The sequence below is a fragment of the Muscardinus avellanarius genome (assembly GCF_963383645.1).
Source record: "Muscardinus avellanarius genome assembly, chromosome: 2".
NCBI classification, from domain to species: Eukaryota; Metazoa; Chordata; class Mammalia; order Rodentia; family Gliridae; genus Muscardinus; species Muscardinus avellanarius.
In genome coordinates this window covers 142349790-142371697 of record NC_137787.1, presented here as the reverse complement: position 1 = coordinate 142371697, position 21908 = coordinate 142349790, and the positions used below count along the sequence as shown (strand labels likewise).

Below are 21908 nucleotides of genomic sequence, written 5' to 3'. Positions count from 1 at the left end.
GTAGACAGAAAATAAACTAAAATATTAAGTAGATCAAAGACATATTCTGAAGAACGTTGTTTGTTATATTTTGTTTTTCTTTTGTTTTGTGGTAGTTGGAATTGAACCCAAGGGTGCTGTACCATTAAGCTCATCTCCAGCCTTTTTTATTTTTTATTTTGAGATGGGGTCTCACTAAGTTGCCTGGGTTGGCCTTGAACTTACAGTCCTCCTGCCTCATTTTATACTGTAGTTGGGATTACAGGCAAGTTAAAGAACTTTGAAAATGGACTTTTCCCTTCATCTTCAGTGGGAAAACAAACAGCTTTTGTGTGTGTGTGTGTGTGTGTGTGTGTGTGTGTGTGTGTGTTACTGGGGGTGGAATCCAGAGGCTTTCTACCTCCGGGCTATACTCCCAGACCTTTTTTTAAATTTTATTTGGAAACAGGGTCTCACTAAGTTGCTGAGAGCCCCACTAAGTAGCTGAGGCTGGCTTCAAACCCGTGCGATCCTCCTGTCTCAGCCTCCCAAGCACGGGGATTACAAACAGCTTTTAAAAGTGGACATTAAGTGACAAGAGTAAAGTGATGGATGGTTGAATAAGTGAATCTAGTTAAGCTGTCTATAGGGGATGAAGGAAAGAAAGTCAAAACCATCTGATGAAAAAATAATTGCTGTAGTGCCACTGTGACACAGAAACACTGCTGATAGTAGTTATTGAAGGGAAGGAATGGATGAAAGGCCTTAGTGCCTAGAATGAGAATCATAATGTATGGGATGTACTTTACCTGTTATCTTGTTCAAAACCCTTACCTAAAGATGAGGTCAAGTCGGGCGTGGTGGCTCACGCTTGTAATCCCAGCATTCCAGAGGCTGAGACCTGAGGATCACGGTTCGCAGACAGCCTCGGTTACTTAGTGAGGCCATCTTCAACTCAGTGAGATCCAGTTTCAAAATAAAGAATAAAAGTAGGGCAGGGGGTGTAGCTCGGAGGTCAAATGCCCCTGGGTTCCATCCCCAGACCCACAAATAAATAAATAAATAATAAAATAAATAAAGATGAGTTCAATATAGAGATATTAAATACAACTGAAGTTATAGTAGCCTGTATCAAATCTCTGATTAGAACTTGCATCTCTCTTTTAATGATCTTGTTTCATTTATTCAGCAAATAATTATTAAAACCAGTTGTTTGTCAGACACTAATATAAATGGAGGTCTATATCTTTTATTTTTTCTTCTTTTTGTTAATTTTACTATGTAGAACTAGAGGTGATGCATATCTCCCACAGGCCAACCACTTGATTCTGTAATTTAAATATTAGAACATGGCCACCTTACTGATTGTGGTTACTTTTGCAGTGCAATACAAAATTGAACAGTTTCAACAAGATTGTATAGCCTACAGGCCTAAAGTATTGACTGACTCTTGAGAAAGAAGAGATAAAATAGCAATTTGAGAATTAATGGTTTTAGGAGTATATACATGTTACTCTCTGAAGAATACTGCCAATAAAGAAATATTGCCAGGCATGGTAGTGCATACCTGTGATCCTAGTACTTGGAAGGCTGAGGCAGGAGGACTGAAGATTTGAGACCAGCCTCAGCAATTCAGCAAAATTCAGCAACCTAGGAAGACCCTGTTTCAAAACCAAAAAATAAAGAGGGTTGGGGATGTAGCTCAGAGGTAGAATGTCCCTGATAATCCAAGTGCCCACATAAAAACAAAAAGGAAAAATGTTATCAATCATGAAATTACTGGATCACTTTAAATTTAAATATGTTCTATAAGTTTGCTCATTAATTCTTCAAAATTTAAAATTTCTTAGAAGTTTGTTATATTCACTTTCTAGGACAGCCCAAAAGAGCCTTTAAAAAACAGTTTAGAATTACTTTGAGATTTCATCCGCATCTAGACACTGATTATAAAATTGTGTCTAGGAAAAAAAAATTCATTTACACAAGATTATATCTTCCTTCACTTGTGACATCTAGAGTTGGATTGGCATGCAGGCATTTAAAAAGTTTGCATTTCAGGAGGCAATAACTATTTTTTTTTTAGTAAAAGTAGCTTAATATATTGACAAAAGACAAAGTACTTGGTTCATTAGGGATCCAAAATTGTAGGACCCCAAAGCAATTGCTTTAGACTCTTAAAAGCTACTTACCATTCATAGATCAAGTATTTCTTAGTTGGAAAGAGGAAATTTGTATTATTTTCTATTCCTCAAGTGAATGGCTAATTTCTTTAAGTATCAGTTTTTATTTATGTATAGATTATGATTTGTACTTCAGATTTATTTTCAGTATTTTGAATGTAGGTATTAGAGTGTGCTGACAATTTTGTGATAAAGTAGTGTTTTTAGTTGCTATAATTTTCTATAGATAATGTACAATAAGAATACTTTGTAAACTAATTATTTGGGGTTTTCTTAGAAAAAAATAATTACTAAATTCAAAAAATTATTAGAATATTATAAAGCTGTTTTCCATACATGAAGAACTTCTAGTGTTATTTTGTTTCTATAAAGGAAGTTAATGTGGAAAGGAAGATTAGCAAGATCATCTTATCTTTTATGAAGATGATAAAAGCAGTGGCACAATTTTATTTTTAGAGGAAGGGTAGGGCTTGGTACTCTCATTTTAAGGTAGAAAGTAAAATTCGGAGAGATCTAACTATGGGTCATCTGAACAAAGGGGTAGGGGTAAGAAAACCCTTGGTATATAAGATTTACTCGAATCATATATCAAAAAGACCTTAATAAAGAAAATAAGATTTGTTCTGGTACTCTTTCTGTTCATATAGGCCAGTATTTGAAGTTTTAGATGATAAACTTAGTATTTGTTATGTTACATATTACTTTATGAAGATTTTTATTAAGCTTTCAATTCATGCATCATAGAGACAAGAAGGCAACAAAAAATTTCTCTAGTGAGCATCCTATTAACAATTATCTGATGACTATTTTGCTAGTATTTTAAAGTAATATTCATGCTTTGTGATCTCAAGTCTCTAAGTACAGGAAAGTTCTAAGAAATGTTACTAACTTCCTGCCTCTTCCAAATTAGTACATTGTGAGTTGCTTTTTAACTCAAAAAATGTACATTTATGAGTGCTAAATGTATTTTTTTCTGATATGTGTGATACCTAATAAACCTAAGGTCAATTCAGGAAAACCTGTTTACAGGAGACATATATGTAGACATACATACACATATATATACATATATATGTGTATATATATGTAGAAAGAGAAAGAAAGAAGTGTGTGCTTGTGTGTTTGTGTGTGTATGTGTACGTACATACACTTCTCTTTGCTCTTGGAATATAGATCTTCAATATAACATTGAAGATCATTAGTTTCTTTACCAGTTTGTTTCAGTAATTTGGTTTTAGGTTTACCTAAAAGAAACCATGAATACTTAAAGAAAAGCCTCTATGGTTATTTTATAAAAATCAGTTTACTTAATCTAGTGAATCATTGTGATTTGTCTGAAATCATTGAAGCCCATATCCAGAGAGCAGTAAAAATCAAATTTGAATCTTAAGTATTTGTCCAGGTTGTAGTTATGGTTTGAAAGGTTAAGATGACAAAAACGAGATATGCTGAATGCTGAATTCAATTACATATCCTTTTTGGAAAAAGTAAATAAAGAAAAAGGATATGTTGAAAACAAAAGTTTTCATGTACTTGGTACTTCTTTTCTAAATTATAGATCAAATCCATACCTTTTTATGTTTCATGAAATGAAAATGTAATTGCATTTTGTTATTTGACCTTGTAGTTTTGATTTTTATATAAGTATTCTTACTTAATAAATTATTTTGACACAATAACACTTTGCCTACTTGAAATAACATTTTTAACAATTCAATATGTGGCTTCAAATGGTCAGAAGAGAGAATAGTAAAAAAATTACATATCACTTCCTAAGTGAGAAGTACTATATTTTGCTATAAGTGTTTCTCTCACCTAACACTTAAAAGTCTGAGCTCTTTGCTATGACGTAAATGATCCTTTAAAATATATCTCCGGTAGCATTTTACTTTTTTAAAAATTTACTTAGCAAAATTCACTTCCTTTCTATTTTTGTGGTATATATCATTTTGCAACTGGATATTACATTCAGAATATGAATCAAAATAGTAATTTCAAAGAATACTATATAGTTTGACAGCATCTTCTCTTTCTGAATTGCCTATAACAACAGACCCCTTAGATATTATCTATAAGTGAAATACTCTAAAAATGTTTGATTATTTCAAATTACTCTCCTTATAGTTAAAGAAACATGATTAGTAGTCAGATTTAAAATGAAATAGAAATGAAACATAATAAATTATCAAATTCTTAAAATTTCTAATATGAGTACATCATTCAGTATAAATACTTTAGAATAAAATTAGTAAATTAAATCATTTGGTATAAAAAGGAATTAAAAGTACTGATGGTCACCATATGATTTAAAGCAAGTCACTTTTAGACTTTGAAGAAACGTTTTTAGACAGTTTTTTAATGAAGGAGCAAACTAAAGTGGCTCAGAAAAATAGAATGGGGTACATACAAGAATAAAGTATATTTTAATGCTTAATACATTGAATACAATTTTCTTTTTAAAAAAATCAAAATGTCCATATGTTAATTGTCTTTTGATGGTGAAGAAATCATTTTCCCAAGAGAACACTTTCACAGTTGGAGGAACTTGGAGTTTCTGTCCCAGTAAAGTCCCAGTAGTTTTATTTCAGGCAGCTTATATTGTAGATTCATTGTCAAATATCTTACTTTTTAAGGCCTGTAAGTTGTGTTGAATAAAATTCTCTGTGCCTTGAACTTCAGAAAACCTGTAGTCACTTCTCCTAACAGACCAGCTTTTCATTTTTATTGAATTCTGAATTGTGTCCGATGTAAAGTAGTAAACTATAGGGTCAAAACAACAGTTGGAAACAGCAATGCAGAGAGTGATTGGGTACATTGTCCTTACTGCTGCCACTACTGAGCAATTAACAAGTGTCTGTGTTCTCATAAGAGAATATAAAATAAGATTGATATTGTAAGGCACAAAACAGAAACAGAATATGACTAAATGAACAAAAATCATTTTTAAAACCTTAGTTTTGTTTATTTTACTTCTACTTAATGTAACAGGCTTATTTAAAGTTCTCAGCACCATACTAGAACAAGTTACGTTCAAAATTAGAGGAATAAAAAATCCCACTATTTCAATGAAAATTACAATCCTTGAGAGATACGTTTTCCATGTGGCTTCTGGAAAGTTTTCAAAGCAGGCTTCTGAGGTATTGTTACCCCGAGAGTGAGTAGACTGGAAAAAAACTGCTGGGGCACTTCCTCCTATCACAGTCAACCACACAGCAATGCAAACAATCTTTGCGTTTCGTTTAGTTCTTAGAGTCTTTGACTTAAATGGGTAGACGATTGCCAGAAATCGATCTACACTAATGCAGGTTAAGAACAGAATGCTTCCATACATGTTGGTATAAAACAGCATGACAGAAATCTTACAAAGTAAATCTCCAAATGGCCAGTTCCGTGTTGCAAAGTAAAAAATCCTGAAGGGCAAAGTAAAAACGAAAAGCAAGTCTGACATTGCCAAGTTAATCATGTACGTTGTAGTTTCATTTCTAACTTTGAGAGTGCAGATGAAAATGTATATGGCAACACAGTTAGATATTAACCCAAGCACAAACACCATGCTGAACATGCACCCATACAAAGTGTACTTAAAGGAGTCATCATAGGGGCATTGGGAGCTGTTAGTGCTTACCATTATAAAGGCACGTCCAGTTTAAAGTGCAAAAGTCCCTTTTGTCCGCTGCACTATACTTTGGTATTCAGATTGTGAGCACTATAACACCCAATTTATTCCCAATATTATATGGACCTTTGGGTGGTTTTATAAGTACTTCCTTTTCTTGTGAAATCTCCAAAGCAAACATGAAACTTGTTGCTGTAAAGTTTCCAGTAGGTTCTTCAACAGGAAAATATTCTCATTTTCTAGTATTCAAACAATCCATGAAGGCAGGGTTTTGTTAACTGACGAGATAATGCAGTCAATGAAGCCAACCCATAGAGTTGCAAATGAAAAGCTCTGTTCTAAGATAGCTACACCACTACTGGTTCCATAAACTTGTATTTCAGTAGTCAAGATGAACATTCCAAAATGAAAATTTCCTTACACTTCAGAATCTTTAAGCGTAAGTTACCAGTCTTATTTTGCTGTTCAATGTTGAGGTTCAAAGACTTAAACATTCCCAATTCGTCCTCTTTACCTTCTTTTAAATGAGATTTTTCTTTTTGGTATTCCGGCGGTGGATCCCAAACCCCAAACGGCACCAAATAAAAGAATCTTTTAAAGTTTCCAAAGTAAATTCCTAAGCATGTTAGCTCTTGCTGAATTGAAGTCTTTTCAGGGATTGCCAGCTGTATTGTGAGATGGGCTTTCTCTGAAGTGAAAAAGAAAGGCTTGCTCGATTTGTAATATGACATCACAGGAAGAAGAGGCTGGGTTTAAACAAAGAAAGGTTCAGCCCAGTTTGTTTGCAGTTCCTTTAATCTGATAATGTGTCCGCTGGGAATATACCTAGGAGACTTGCAAAGGATCACTGGCTGTTTAGCTGAGCTGTCTGCTCATTAACTCTTTTCATTCTGGAATGCCTTCTGGTGCTCTGGCAACCTTTCACAGTTTTTATTTTGTTTTATTTAGATAGTAATAACTGAGGAGTGAAAACAGTTCAAGCCTGTTTTTATTCGACTGCTTTTGTTTGGGGTATGACTTTTTTTTAAGAAATAAAATGTAAATGGTGCCTGTTTACAGATTAAAATTATTAATGATTACTTCATATAGCATTTTAAAGAAATTTTTAATGACTGAGAGACCTTTAATCATTATATGTAAAGGGGATTTGACTGAGATACTAGTGATAGTTCTGCTATTCTTGGATTCTATTTTTTTCTACTCTTCAAGATTTAACTTTATTGGTATGAGAATGATTAAACTCACTCATGAAAATGGGAGTGAGTGGCTTTAATCCTGGGCTCTCTAGTTTTTGTGGGGGGTTTTGTTTATTTTTTAGGGCTCTCTAGTTTTTGATACATTATTTGTTAACATTCCTCTTCCCTATGAAATAGAATTAATATTTTATAGCTATTTCAATTTTTAAATTACCTCTTTCATCAAAGAATAAATTTTTAAATGTTTCATTTTCTCAGTGGCAGAATTTGTGCTTAGTGTGATAGACACTGGGTTTTAATCCCCAGCATCCCCTTCCTCATACACCAAAAAGAAAAAGGTCTATTTTTGGTTTTGGAATTAACAAATTTGTCTCATTAACAAATTTTGTCCCATTGTCCCTAATGTGGAACATCCAGGAAAACTTAAATTGAGCAAATGGGAACTTTTAAATAATTACTGTCACAGAATGGAAGACTTGGGACTTACTGAGTTAATCTTATTTAACCCATGCTTTAAGTACAAATGAGGGTCATTTAAAAAAACAAAACCAAAATGCTTTTCTTCCTAAATTGATTGAAATAACTAATGAAGAATACAATTCCTACTTAGCTGAATTTTATGAGTTCATAATTTTATTTTCATCCCCCTAAACTCTTAATATCCTTAATGTGATATTAACTGTATGTTGGGATATATTTCAGATCGATCTTATTTTAAACTTTTCTATAATAGTTTCTCTATATATTTATCCTTAGAGTACACTATTTTATTTTATTGTACTGAGGATTGAACCTAGGACCTCACACATACTAGACTAGTGCTCTACCACTGAGCTACACCTCCAGCCTTATTTTTATTTTGAGACAGGATCTCACTAAATTGTTCAGGCTGACCTTGAACTTGCCCTCTTCCTGTCTCAGCCTCCAGAGTAGCTGGAATTACAGGCATACCCACCATACTCAGCTACTATTCATATATTATCATATTTACTACCCCCATCAGAAGAACATATGGGTGGAGTGAACGTAGTCTAATGTAAATGTTATTTTTGGAAGGACTGAGGCTATTATAACCTCTAAAACACATCTTACCCCCCACCCCTGCCCTGTGGTACAGAGGATTGTACCTAGGACCATTTCCCTAACACATGCTCTATCCCAACCCCCTAAACTAAGCTATACCCAAGCCCCTAAATTACCCTTAAACTAGCCCATAAACTACCATTTTTCAGAAAAAGCCAAGTCCAGTTGTGTTTTACTGTTAGTATTTTTTAATTTGGTTCAGTTTGGGCTGAAACTCTTCCTTTTGAGTATCCAGTAAAGAATGCTTTGTTTTTCCTTCATAAATTACTTATCTAACTTAAAAATAAAATGTTAAAGTAATATGTTTTATAACCTTTTTAATTTGCTCATTCTCAGCAAGTTTTGATTTTGATGAATTATAACCTATTTTTACTATGAAATTCATCTAAAACCAAATGATACACAGAAATATGAATATTATGTAGGACCAACAAACTTAAAGCATTGAGGGTATGAATTTCTTAGTATCACTTTTGGTATGGAAAAACATATATAAGACTGGTAGAAATTTTGATTGGGCAGTAATGAGAAAAGGGCAGTTAATAAGCCATATTCTCACTAGAGAAAATTGTTCTGTTAATAGTTAGTTTAGAAAAACATAAAAAGCTTAGCAATATATTTAACATTTATAGTCTCCATTTTAACCATCTTTTTTTTTTTTTTTTTTTTTTTTGGTGGTGATACTGGGGTTCCTGGAAACCTTTCTACCTCTGCGCTACACTCCCAGACCTATTTTTTTTATATCTTTTTCTTTGGAAACAGGGTCTCTTAAACCAGCAAGGCTGGCTTCAAACCTGCACAATCCTCCTATCTCCGCCTCTCAAGTGTGGGGATTACAAGCGTATGCCACCATGCCTGGCTTATTTTAACCATCTTTAAATAATGAAATATATGCAGTTATATGCACTGAACTTGTCCACTTTTACTTTCATTTTAAATATACTTAATGAAATAAAATATATTAATTATATGCTGGATTATTCTTTCATATATTGTTATTCATTTGATTTTTATTTAAGTATTCATCTAGTTTTTTCATATTTGAATGTTGCTTACATGTGGACAGGCCATTATTTGTTGAATTCAGCTTTTTACCATCAGTATATTAGTATATACTTATATTTATAATTCTTAGCATAGTTCTTGACCATAGACACTGACATTTTTGCTGATGAATGAGTCATATAAAAATTTTTGAGGAAGAGCTATAGCAGAGGGGCTGTTTCAAAAGGAAGAAGATAATTGAATGCTAGATACTTTAAGATATTTTGATTTCTAACCTAAAGAATCAAAGTGCAGTTTGATACCTTTAAAAATCCTTAGGTATGCCAGGGCATGGTGGCACAGGCTTGTGAGGGAGGTTCAGGAAAGCCTCAGCTATTTAGGCCCTCAGCAACTTAGTGAGACCCTGTTTGAAAATAAAGAATAAAAATTAGGGAAAAGGATGTAGCTTGGAGGTTGAATGCCTCTGGGTTCCATTCCTAGACCCACCCCCCACCCCCCAAAAAAAATCCTTGGGTTAGGATTTAAAAATAAAGAATATCTATTTACAAAGAATGTTAAACAGGTCTGTGGAATTAAATGCATTTTATAGGTGCTTTTGATTTGGTAGACTCAGAAAAACTATTATTTTATTGTGAAATTTGTAGATTTCTGGCAGTAATGTCTGGGAATCAGTTTTTCTTGTATGGAGTTTTTAGGGAAGTGTCATAAGGGGAACAATCAGAAGTTGAAGTAGTGAAAACTGTTCAACATTCAGGACTCTTACACTAGTATAGGTATATAACTGATTTGAAATACAGTGTACATAAACAAAAGATTTGAAATACAGTGAATCTTAAGCTGGATGTGGTGGCACACACTTGTAATCCCAGTGCTTGGGAGCCTGAGACAGGAGGATCGCACAGGTTCAAAGCCAGCCTCAGCTACTTAGGCTCTCAGCAACTTAGTGAGACCTTGTTTCCAAATAAAGTATAAAATAGGTCTGAGAGTATAGCCCGGAGGTAGAAAAGCCCCTGGGTTCCACCCCTAGTACCACCCTAAATAAATAAATATAGTGAATCATTTTATACAACTCCTCACTTTTCAAAATTTAATCAACTCAAGAAGCTAGGAAAGTTACCAGCTAGCCTATAAAGTAAATCTGTTTATCAGTACAGAAATTGTCTAAATCTTTAAGTTTTATATTTTTTTTTCCAGATTGAGAGAGTATTCTATTAACTATCAGAAGTTTAAAGATTTGGGTAATTCTGAGTTCTTGACTAAATTCTACTGTGACTGTACTGTGGCATTGAGGGGGCAGGAATCTGACTTATCCATGTCTGATTCAAAATAGACTCTAAAAACTGTTGAAACCTTTATTGTAAGGTGGGTTTCCCACCCATTCCTTTTATCCTTCTTTTTCTTACTGGTTTTTTTCTGGGCTTGATACTAACATCAGTTTTATCTTTCCCTCTCATCATTCTCATTGCCATCTTTTTTAGATACCCCCACACTCTTACTTATGTGATTATTGTAGTGTATTATCTTATCTCCCTATTTCTTACCCTGCTATCTTCCACTTGCCCCTGCCAGACAGTCACAGATCAACTCATGATAGAACCAACTAATTATTCATTTATTCTTGCTTCCAAGAAAAACTGAGAGCAAATTGTAATCAAGTGAATATACTGTTAAAAGCAAGAGAACTAAGCTGGGCATAGTGGCATATGCTTGTAAACCCAGCATTTGGGAGGCTGAGATAGGAGAATTGTGGTTCTCAGCCAGCCTCAGCTACTTAGTAAGGCTCCCTGCAACTTAGTGAGATCCTGTTTCAAAATAAAGAATTAAAAAAAAAAAAAAAAAAAACAGGGTTGGGGGCTGTAGCACAGAGGTACAGTGCTCCTGGGTTCCATTCCCAGTACTGGGGGTGGGGGTGGGGATCAATAGAACTAAACATTTAAAATGTAACATTTTTATGATATGCAAATCACACTTTCTTTTTAAAAAAAAGTTAATGAAAGTCATTGTGGAAGTGTTTACAATTTAAAATATGAGAGCTGAGGATGTAGCTCAGTAGTAGAGTACTTCGTAGCACATGGGAGATCTTTGGTAAATAAATGAAAAAAATGAATAAATAAAATACTATATTTATTTTTCTAAAACGTATTCATTTTGAATATAGCAAATGATTATAAAAAGCAGGAAAGTATTCTTAAAATGTAAACATATGTATATATAAGAATGATTAAAGCATATGCTAGTAGAAAGGATGGGAAGTATATAAAATAATATAGAAAAGTAGAGAATAAGGGAAGCTGACACATTTTATATATACACACAAACATGTTGTGGTCCTCACTTAATGAAAGAAATCATTCCAGAGTATCAAATGAAAAACTTTGCTTTATCTCAGAAACATATTGTGAATCTTTCAGCTGGGCAGGGTAGTGCATGCTTGTAATCCCAGCATTTGGAAGGCTGAGACTAGAGGATTGCAGTTCGCAGACAGCCTCGGCTACTTAGCGAGGCTCTCCACGACTTATGAGACCCTGTTTCAAAATAAAGAATAAAAAATAGGGCAGGGGGTGTAGCTTGGAGGTCGAATGCCCATGGATTCCATCCCCAGACCACCAAAAAGTAAATATATTGTAAATCTTTATACATATACTACTGCAGAATGTTTTCTAATAAATACTTATTTATAACATAACATTTCTTGTTGACCCTCATTTTAGGAAAAGTACCAAATGTCAAATTTGTTACGGATTGGGAGAATATGGTTTGGGAAAACTGTTCCCCGGGGACCCCTGCAAGGGTCCCGGACACACTTTCCCCAAACCCATAACAAAAGCCAAAAAAGACCAAAACCAGAAAATTACCGTAGGTTCTTGTCCTAAGCTAAGAATAAATATGCATAGCTTGGACAGTTGCTGAAGATTTAAAGTTTATTAGAAAGATAGAAATACAGAAAATAGAAATACAGCCCCATGCCAAAATGGCATGAGGGGGTGACTCGAAATGAATACACCAAAGGGCTTACACGTGGACTCAGCCTTTTATACCCATGACCTTCATCTTGTTTGCATGACTCTGATGTAGTGAATGTCCCTGTAAGGTACCTCCCCCAATAAGGTGTGGCAAGGTGTCTCCTTTCATGAAGGTCCACCCCTCCTACCATCTTAGCTAGCTTATCCAATCTTGTAGATCTGTCTTTAGATAAAGGCCTAGTTCTCCTCAACTAAGTCTGTCTTTAGATAGAGAAAGGCCTAGTTCTCCTCTCCTATGAACTTGTTAATCACCTTTAGCTAGGTTAATTTACATTTGAATAGTTGCCTGCTTTTAGGCAGAAACTAAGTCCTTGCACAGATCTGCCCCTCACCCAATTTTTGAAATATATTAATAATCATAGCTTTCTCAAATCTTCCTAGGCCATTCCCAATACTGGTACAAAATTGTGGTTCTGGGAAAACATACTATTTTTTGGTAGATTAATTGTATGTATTAATTTGATTTACTACTAGTGAATGTTTGAGAGTCTAGTACAAAGGAGCTGCATCTAGAGACCTTGAAATCTCTGAAACCTTTTGTATGCCACTCCCTACTCCTAGTTCTCTTAGGGACTAGGTTCATAGCCTTTGTTAGGTTCTCAAACACTGTAACCATATATATATATATATATATATATATATATATATATATATATATATATATATATATACTTTATATTTATACATATATTTATTTATATATATTATATATATGATAAAAAACATCTGAAGAAATGAAGACATAGGAAGTCTTACAGGTTATTCCTCTAAAATGCCTTTGAAATATTTTGAAAGTTTTTCTCTATGAACAAACTAGAAAGAATCTAGACTTTAACTTGCAAGTGCAGATCTTTTATATTTGAAATAAAAAATTATGTATGTAGGCAATGTGAATGTATAAGTACTTATATATACTTATACTAAGTATAAATAAATATACACACATATACATACATATATGTAGGAAAGTGAACATGGTATGTAAATAGCACCAAGAAAATAATCAGAGAAGCTTGATGTGCTGTACTGTGACCTTTCTTGGAGTCTGGTTTCTTGGCTATAAAAAGAAGGGAGTTGGACTGCATAAAGGTATCTTCCTGCTTTCATACTGGATTCTGATTCTTTGAATTCTTTGAATGTTTAAGCTGCTACATTGGTTTCTCTCACTGTAACTTAAAACAAATAAAGGAGTAACTTTTTATTCTTTAGTTAAGGATTTCTCATTTTAAAACCAGGCTATACAAAAAATATGTACAAGAAATAAGCTTTCCTTTAGAAGAGTTCTCAGATATTTTCTAATATTCTAAATATTAAATTTTAACAAAGGCTTCCCTTTTTATTTCTATAGCACTCTTTGAAATACCTCTCCTTTCTTTTGAGTGCAGTGGCACATGCCAGTACTTGGGAGCCTGAGCCAGCAGGATCACAAGTTCAAGGCCAGTGTGTGATAACTTAATGAGACCCTGTTCAAAACAATACAAAATAAAAAGGATTAGGGGTACAGCACTGAGGTAGAATGCCCTTGGGATCAATTCTGCAGTACCATGCCCATGTACATACAGACACAAAAAGAAAGAAAAGGGGGAAAAAATCTAAAGCACAAGTAAGTGCCATGTTCTTTTTGCTGTGAAATTGATTAAAGAGGAAAGGATCAAAACCTTAAAGTATTATCTCATTAAAAGTTCTTAAGGCCATAATTGGAGTTATACCTATAATAACATTGAGATCAGGAGATGTGCCTCCCCAATTATTTTAAAGGAGAGTGTATTTTAACCTTACATCCCCAAAAGTCCATTCAAGTTCAAAGCAAAGTGAACAGTGGTATTTTGAAATGTAAGAAAATTTATTCTAAACTTACTGATTTTGAATGCAGTAAATATTTGCTATGGTGAAATATGAGTCTTCTGGGTTCTTTTCTATCTCTAATTTATGCTTATGAAAAAAAACCCCAAATTTATTTGGATTGTTTTGAAGCCAGTATATTTATAATACACTTTCTATTTAGGTTTAGAGACAAATATTTTCTACTTGATAAATGAACTTGATAATGGAACCCAGGGGCATTCTCTGTTTGAGCTACACTCTCAGACCTATTTTATATTCTTTATTTTGAAACAGGGTCTCACTGTGTTGTAAAGGGCCTCACTGGTAGCTGAGGCTGTCTGCAAACTTCGATCCTCCTGTTTCAGCCTCTTGAATGCTGGAGTTACAAGCGTGTGCCACCACACCCAGTATATTTATAATACATTTTCTATTTATGTTTAGAAACAAACATTTTCTACTTGATAAATGAACATTTAAAATTTATGTAAACAGAACATATTTTTTATAAAAAGATCTTTTAGCCCAAGTGGAAAATTTATTAAATTTTAGACAAAATTTGTATTACTATCAGTCTGTTGATATGATTTAGAAGTGTTTAACCTGCCCGTCATTATTGCAAAAATGCAAACACTTAATATCTTATGTTACTTTTAACTGGAGCATGAGTCATCTACTTAAGTTCAAAGAGTAGAACCAGTTTGTAGGGTTGGGTAGGAGTAGAAAAAGAAAGATTGAAAGGATGATGAATGATAATTATAGCAAGTAAAAGTAGGTGCAAATGATAGTTGGAGCAGGAATATTATTGTGGTGTAGGGTTAAAACTTGAGTAAGCATACTCTTGAGCTATCCCTCCTCCTTTTTTTTTTTTTTTTTTAATATTTTCTTTACCCTGTCTCTGCTTGCTTTCCCCTTCCTCATCACCATCTCTTAAAATCTTATCACTTTTTCCTATGGAGTCCTCTGAATCTTATCAAATTTTTTTGTACTTCTACTTGTCTTGGTTTAAAGACATAGTCATGCAGTTCACGTAAGATTAAAAAATGAATAATTGTATTACAAAACTTATCAATAAATGTTTTTGTAATATTGAGATAAGAGTCAAAGGGCTTTCAGAGGATATTATATCTAATTAAAGTTGGCCTTTCAGTTGAATAAAAATTTCACATTTCAAGTCTTGAAGGCTAGAGCCAATCCTGGTGATAATGTCTTAGTGCTGTCCATTAGTATAATAATCATGTTACTTTTTTTGGGGGGTGGTGGTACTGGGGGTGGGACCCAGAGGCTCTCTACCTCCGGGCTATATTCCCAGATCTATTATATATATATATATATATATATATATATATATATATATATATATATATTTTTTTTTTTTTTTTTTTTTTTAATTTGGAAACAGGGTCTCACTAAGTTTCTGAAAGCCTCACTAAGTAGTAGCTGAGGCTGGCTTCGAACCTGCGTGATCCTCCTGTTTCAGCCTCCCAAGTGCGGGGATTACAAGCATGCGCCACCACACCCGGCTCATGTTACTTTTCACAATCAAAATTACAGAAAAGTGAGTGATTATTTTCTCCATTCTCTTAAGAATACTGTACACTCTAGATCTACTCTAAATTTCTAGAAATTCTTCTCATATATGCCTTGAGACATAAGTCTTACTTTGATCATAGGATCTTAATTGAGAATGATAAGGTGAGTTTCAGTTTTCAAAAATCTTTCAACTACCTTGGAAGCAGCATCAAGGTGTAGTGAAAAGACCAAAATGACATGTTAAGTGATGATTTTAATTCCAGTTAAAAATTAATGTGACATTAAGCAAATTATTTAATTTATTATAAATTTGTAAAAGGAGAGTATTGAGCTAGATCTCCAGAATCCTTTTCAGTCTTTAGCTTTCTATCTAATTTAATCTTCACATAAATTTTGAATAACAGAAAGAACATGTATTATTGTTTGCATTTTATAGATGATAAAACTTGAATTTAGAGTTGTGACTTGCCTAGGATTACGTGAGTAAATGATGATAACTAGATCCTCACTATAAGTACCCAACCCAATTCCTTTTACATGTTTTTCAGATGAAAAGATATAACTCTGTAAGTGAATGCCTAAATAGATAATAAAAAGAACTTTGATTTTGAAATCTAAAAATTTTGATTTATAAATTTTAACTTGACCAAACAACAAAATGAAGTAAAAATACTCTAAAATACACTATTACAGATGAAGTAGTTTATAATATCTTAATTTTACAGAGATAAAGTTGTTAGTCAGGCATAGTTGTTCACATCTATAATCGCAGTACAAGGGAGACTGAAAGAGAAGGATCACAGGTTCAAGGCTAGCATGTGGTAATTTAGCAAGACCCTGTTTAAAAATAAAAAATAAAATAGAGCTGGGGGTATAACTCAGAGGTAGAATGCCCTAGGCTCAATTTCCAGTATCCCCTCCTCCATACACACACACAAAGGTTAAGTTGTAGGAAGACATAGACTAAATAGAGTTCTGTATGAAACATAAAGAAGTGATCATTGATACATTTTTACATATCTTGTTTATACTGATAATGTATGCTTAAATCTTCAAATAGACAGTCCTTATTTAAAAGGTGTATTTCTAAGTTAGTGTGTTTAGAAGTAATCACATCATATTAATCTTAGTAATCTTCCATGTTAGAAATAGCACTAGATCAAAGAATTTCAGAATGCAAGTCTTCCTTATACCCATTACATTGGGCTGTTGACTCTCTTTAGTAGTTCTGTTGTTCTTCCAATCACTTATGTGTAATTGGGAAAACTGAAACAGTAGGAAGTAAAATCCTAAGATTTTTAACTGTGGTTGATTATTGCCAGAGCTAGGAATAGAATCTTTTATTTATTTATTTTTTTTACTTTAGTCAAGTTTTCTGACAATAAGCAGGTAGTTTCCAACATTTTTTTTTTTTGACATAAAATTTGGAAATTTGATTCATAGCTTAGGTGAGTATAACTCAAAAGAAGATTCCATATTTTTATGTTTGAGCTATAGAAAGGTAAACCTTTTTTAAACAGTTCTAACATTATGACAGATATTTAACCACCTAGAAGCTTCCATCTATCTGTAGATTAAAATAGTATGGTAACCATTCTTCATTTATAGCATCTTTATTGATTTAAAAAGTTGTTAGTATTTGTATATAGTTCTGTGTCAAATTTTATACAGAGAAAGGAAATAGCTCTCTTTTTCTTAAGTAATTATTAGGATTCAGATCTTCTCTGAATAGCACATTTAACTTTTTTTTTCTTGCAGTACTGGGAATTGAACCCAAAGCCTCACACATATTAGGCAAGCTCTCTACCACTAAACTACACCTTCAATCCTCTTTTTTTTTTTTTTTTTTTTTTTTCATTTTGAGGTAGGATCTCACTAAGTTACCCAGGCAGGCCTCAAACTTGTGATCCTTCTTTCCCTAGAAATTGTGATCCACCTAACTATATTTAACAGCTTGCAGCATAGTTTATTATTGGAAATCCAGGTACTCTTCCCCTTCCTCCCTCCCTCCCTCCCTCCTCCCTCCCTGCCTCCCTCCTTTGTTCTCTCTCTCTCTTTCTTTCTTTCTTTCTTTCTTTTCTTCTTTTTTGTGGTACTGGGGACGGGACCCCAGGGGTATTGTACCTCTGAGCTACACCCTCAGCCCTATTTTTTAGTCCAATAGGGTCTCACTGAGTTGTGAAGGGCCTCGCTAAGTAGCTGAGGCTGTCTGCAAATCACGATCCTCTAGTCTTCACCTCCCGAATTCTGGAATTACAAGAGTGTGCCACCAAGCCTGGCCTCGGTTTATTTCAATAAGTATTTATTATAGACTTTTTTTTAACTCATTACTGAGGAATGGAGGCAGAGCAGATTGCTTTCTCAGGATGCTCTGGAAGCCTGTGGTTAGAAAGCTATTCTTCTGATACATCTGAATTCTTTTGCTCCCAATACTGAAATCATATGCATATAAAAAGTTTACAGATATTTGTCTCTAGGTTTATGTTTTCTACAAGTTGTATGTATTGATGTAATATAAAACATAGGGCCAAAAACTTTGCTGTTTTTATTAAAATCAAATTCATTACTTTGGAATGACTCGGAGGCAAGTTTCTGAAAATATTATCATTGAGTTAGGTGTGTATGTGCATCTGTAAAATATGTAAGGGGGACAGCCTAAACTAGAAAAGTTGGTTCTCTGCTCTTAGGTTCCTTTACATATGTCTTTATGTCCTTAGTCTACACACAGTGAAAATCATAAACAGAATATTGGTGTATTTTATAGAAGAAAAACAACTTGAAATTTTGCTTAGAAAAGAACCTTGACCCTATGTAAAGAGATTTTTTAACAAATAATACATTTTATGTGTTTTAAATTTAAATAAAAGGTTTTAGAGAATTATGTATATCATTTAAAAAGTACTTACTGCTTAGCCTTTTCAGTTCACTTGTGCTGATCTCGTCAAAAAAGATAATTTTTATGTCAACAATAACCAGCTGGAAAATCTAACAAAAAAGACTCAATTTAGAGCAATAACTATAAAATACCTTAAGAATAAACTTAATAGGCAATGAACAGGGCCTAGATGAAAATGAAGCAAAAGATCACAAAACTTTAATAAAGGTCATAAATAGCACTCTCAAATAGGTAACAGGATTTTCCTAGGGTAAAGCTAATTTTTTTTTTTTTTTTTTTTTTGGTGGTACTGGGGGTGGAACCCAGAGGCTTTTCTACTTCTGGGCTATACTCCCAGACCCATTTTTTTTATATTGTATTTGGAAACAGAGTCTCACTAAGTTGCTGAGAGCCTCACTAAGTAGCTGAGGCTGTGCCATCATGCCTGGCTTAAGCTATAAATTTAATGACAACAACTAAAAAATCTAAGGTTTTTGGTGAATGTCCTTTTAATTTTGTTCACCTATAGAAATGAATATATGGGTTATATAACCTAGTAGTTTCATTTCTAAGAAAAATTCTTTTCATAATTTGCATTCCTATCAATAACACCAATTTCCCCACAGCCTCCTAAACCAGATGATCATTGTAATAGATCAAAGGTAGTAACTTATTTAATCTGCATTTCCTTATTAATGATGTGAGATCCTAGAAATGGGCCCCTGGGGATCCAGAACCTTGGGGAACTTAACATGTAATAATTTTACCATTTCAAATCAGTGGAGAAAAATATGGATTTATAAATCCTAATCAGGATAGCAATTGGGAAAAACCAACTTATTCTTTATTTTAAAATAAACTCTAGGTATGTCAATAATATCAATAAAAATGAATACACTTTAAAAAAAGTGATTCCAACCAAGTACAATAGCACATATCTGTCGATTGTAAGTTCAAGACCAGCCTGGCAATTTAGAGATACCCTGTGTCAAAATAAAACTTTTTTTTTTTTTTTGCAATATTGAGAATTGAACCCAGGAGCATTCTATTTCTGAGCAACACCCCCAGCCCTATTTTTTTTATTCCTTATAATGAAACAGTGTCTCACTAAGTTACAGAGGGCCTCACTAAGTAGCTGAGACTAGTCAGGAACCTGTGATCCTCCTGTGTCAGCCTCCCAAGGACTGGGATTACAAGCATGCACCACCACACCCAGCTTAAAATAAAAATTTTTATAAAGTGCTGGAGATGTAGCTTTGTGTAGAGCCTCTTGCCTAGCATGCAAAAGACCCTGGGTTCAATTTCTAGCACTACCAAAGGAGGAAAAACGAGTCTATAAAAGTTCTGGGAAAATAGGAACACATTTGAAAAATTATAGGGCAAGGAATGTAGCTCAGTGATAGAGTGATTACTACAAGAACAAGGCTCTGGGTTCATTCTTCAGAACCTAAAATAATAATAATAATAATAATAATAATAATAATAATAATAATAATAAAATAATGAAGTAAAAAAAATAACATAGTGCTAAAAGTTTTTTAAGGATTATATGACGTTTGAAGAAGTTCAAAGTTTTTAAAAAAATGTGTTTGACTAAATAGTTTTATTGCCACTACATCATAAAGTAGAAAGAAAGTATCAGTCTATGATACTGCCTTTTATATAATTCTTAAACAGCACATTTCTTTGTATAAACCTATTAGAACAAACTAACAAAATTAACTCACTCACAATAATGAGGAAAAAAATCTAAACAAGATATAATTTTTGTCCTAAACTTAAGAATTTTCAGTGTTTTCATTACCCAAATTTAATATTTTTATCTTTTTGAAATTGAAGTTTTTGTCTTCAAAATAAAATTGATTATACTTTTTTTTAAAATTTATCTCCAAGCTATACCCCCAGCCCTATTTTTTATTTTGAAACAAGATCTTACTCAGTAGTGAAGGGTCTCATTAAGTAGCTGAAGCTGTGGGCAAACTGTGATCCTCCTGTCTCAGCCTCCCAAATGCTGGGATTACAACCACCATGCCTGACTGACAGACAATTTTAAGGTCTAATTCTATGAATACTATTAAAAAAAAGTAAAACAAGAAACATATTTTGACTTTAGGAATTTATATCTATGTTTTTCTCAACCCAGTTATAATTCAGAGAAAGATACTGACAAAGAGACTGACTCATAAACAGATACAGACAAAGGTCTAGAAGAATTATTAGTAAAGTTCTAATCCACTGGTCATCCATTTCCAGAACAAAATTTCCATAGTCACTTCATTTATTAGTTTGCAAGTATGATTGTTTTAATCAACTGATTCCAATTCTTGGAAAATTTGAGGATTTCCTATCAATACCAGATGTTACCAGCATTGCTGACTTAAGAAAGGTTAGAAACAATAGACCGGAAGGATTTCTACAAAAGGCCGTATTTTAAACTAGCCTTTTGTTGTTATTGTTGTTTTAGTTAAACAGAAGTGAACTCTTTTTGATCTGACCAAAAAGGTTACTGAATTATTGTCTTGGTCATGTACCTAGGAATATAGGATAAGTATATTAAAATCTTTCCTGCTGGGCTAGTAGTATAGCTCAGTGGTCAAGGCTCTGGGTTTGATTCTCAGCACTACAAAAAACAAAACAAAACAAAAAATATCTTTTCTGGTTATATTATCTTTATCTCTGGTTTTACTGATATTTGTTTACTTGATAGCAAATATTGATTGAGGGCCAACTGAATGCCAGGTGCTGGGATTATAGTAGTCATTCAGTTTATATTTTATATGAGGGAGACAGTCAATAAGCAATTATACAGTTGGCCATGTGATGATAAGTTCTCTGAAGAAAAATACACTTAGGAGGAAAAAGGGAGGGGGTGGGCTCTTATTGTTCTATATAGGAAGGTCAAAGAAGGCCTTGCTGATAAGGGGACATTTGAACTGAGACTAAAAAGAAGGAATGAATCATGTGGCTATGTCAGGAAATTGACTTTTAACTGATTAACATCTTTATTTTCTTTATATCTACAAAGTGAAAACCTTTTATTGGTAAATTTGATATAATATAGCTGATTATTATCTTTTTGTGTGTGTGTGGTACTGGGGAGTAGAATCCAGGGACTTTCTACCTCCAGGCTATACCCCCAACCCTATTTTATAATTTATTTGGAAACACGGTCTCACTAAGTTCTTTAGAGCCTCACTAAGTAGCTGAGACTGGCTTTGAACCTGTGCAGTCCTCCTGTCTCAGCCTCCCAAAACGCTGGGATTACAAGTGTGCACCGCCATGCCCGGCTGCTGATTAGTGTCTTTCACAAATCTATATTTCCAGCTTCATCCCCCATAAATTCACTTACCAGATTCATGTTCCCAAGACTGTCATGATAGTAGGAAACTTCCAAGTAGCATTTAAAACTGATAAAATTCTGAGTGTCTACTTCATTTTGTTTTGCCTGACACCTCATAAAGTAGGAACTTTTGCTTTGTTTTAGTTTGTGGTATGGGGTTGAACCCTGGGGCATTCTACCTCCAAGCTATACCCCCAGCCCTATTTTTTATCACTTATTTTGAAACAGGGTCTCACTAAGTTTTGAGAAGTGGGATGGTGTCACTTAAGTACCAGAGG

At 33.6% G+C, this 21908-nt stretch overlaps 2 protein-coding genes across 3 annotated transcripts in view; one reads left to right on the top strand and one right to left on the bottom strand.

The window, feature by feature from the left end:
- Window positions 1-21908, top strand: part of RB1 (RB transcriptional corepressor 1) — a gene marked incomplete at both ends in the record, with an annotated part of 156910 nt that overhangs the window by 96516 nt on the left and 38486 nt on the right. The window lies entirely within an intron of this gene.
- LPAR6 (lysophosphatidic acid receptor 6) lies at window positions 4732-5766 on the bottom strand (the record flags this gene model as incomplete). The annotated part of the gene is made up of 1 exon (XM_080690346.1): window positions 4732-5766. The coding sequence occupies one exon, from the start codon at window positions 5764-5766 to the stop codon at window positions 4732-4734; it is 1035 nt and encodes a 344-aa protein (XP_080546472.1).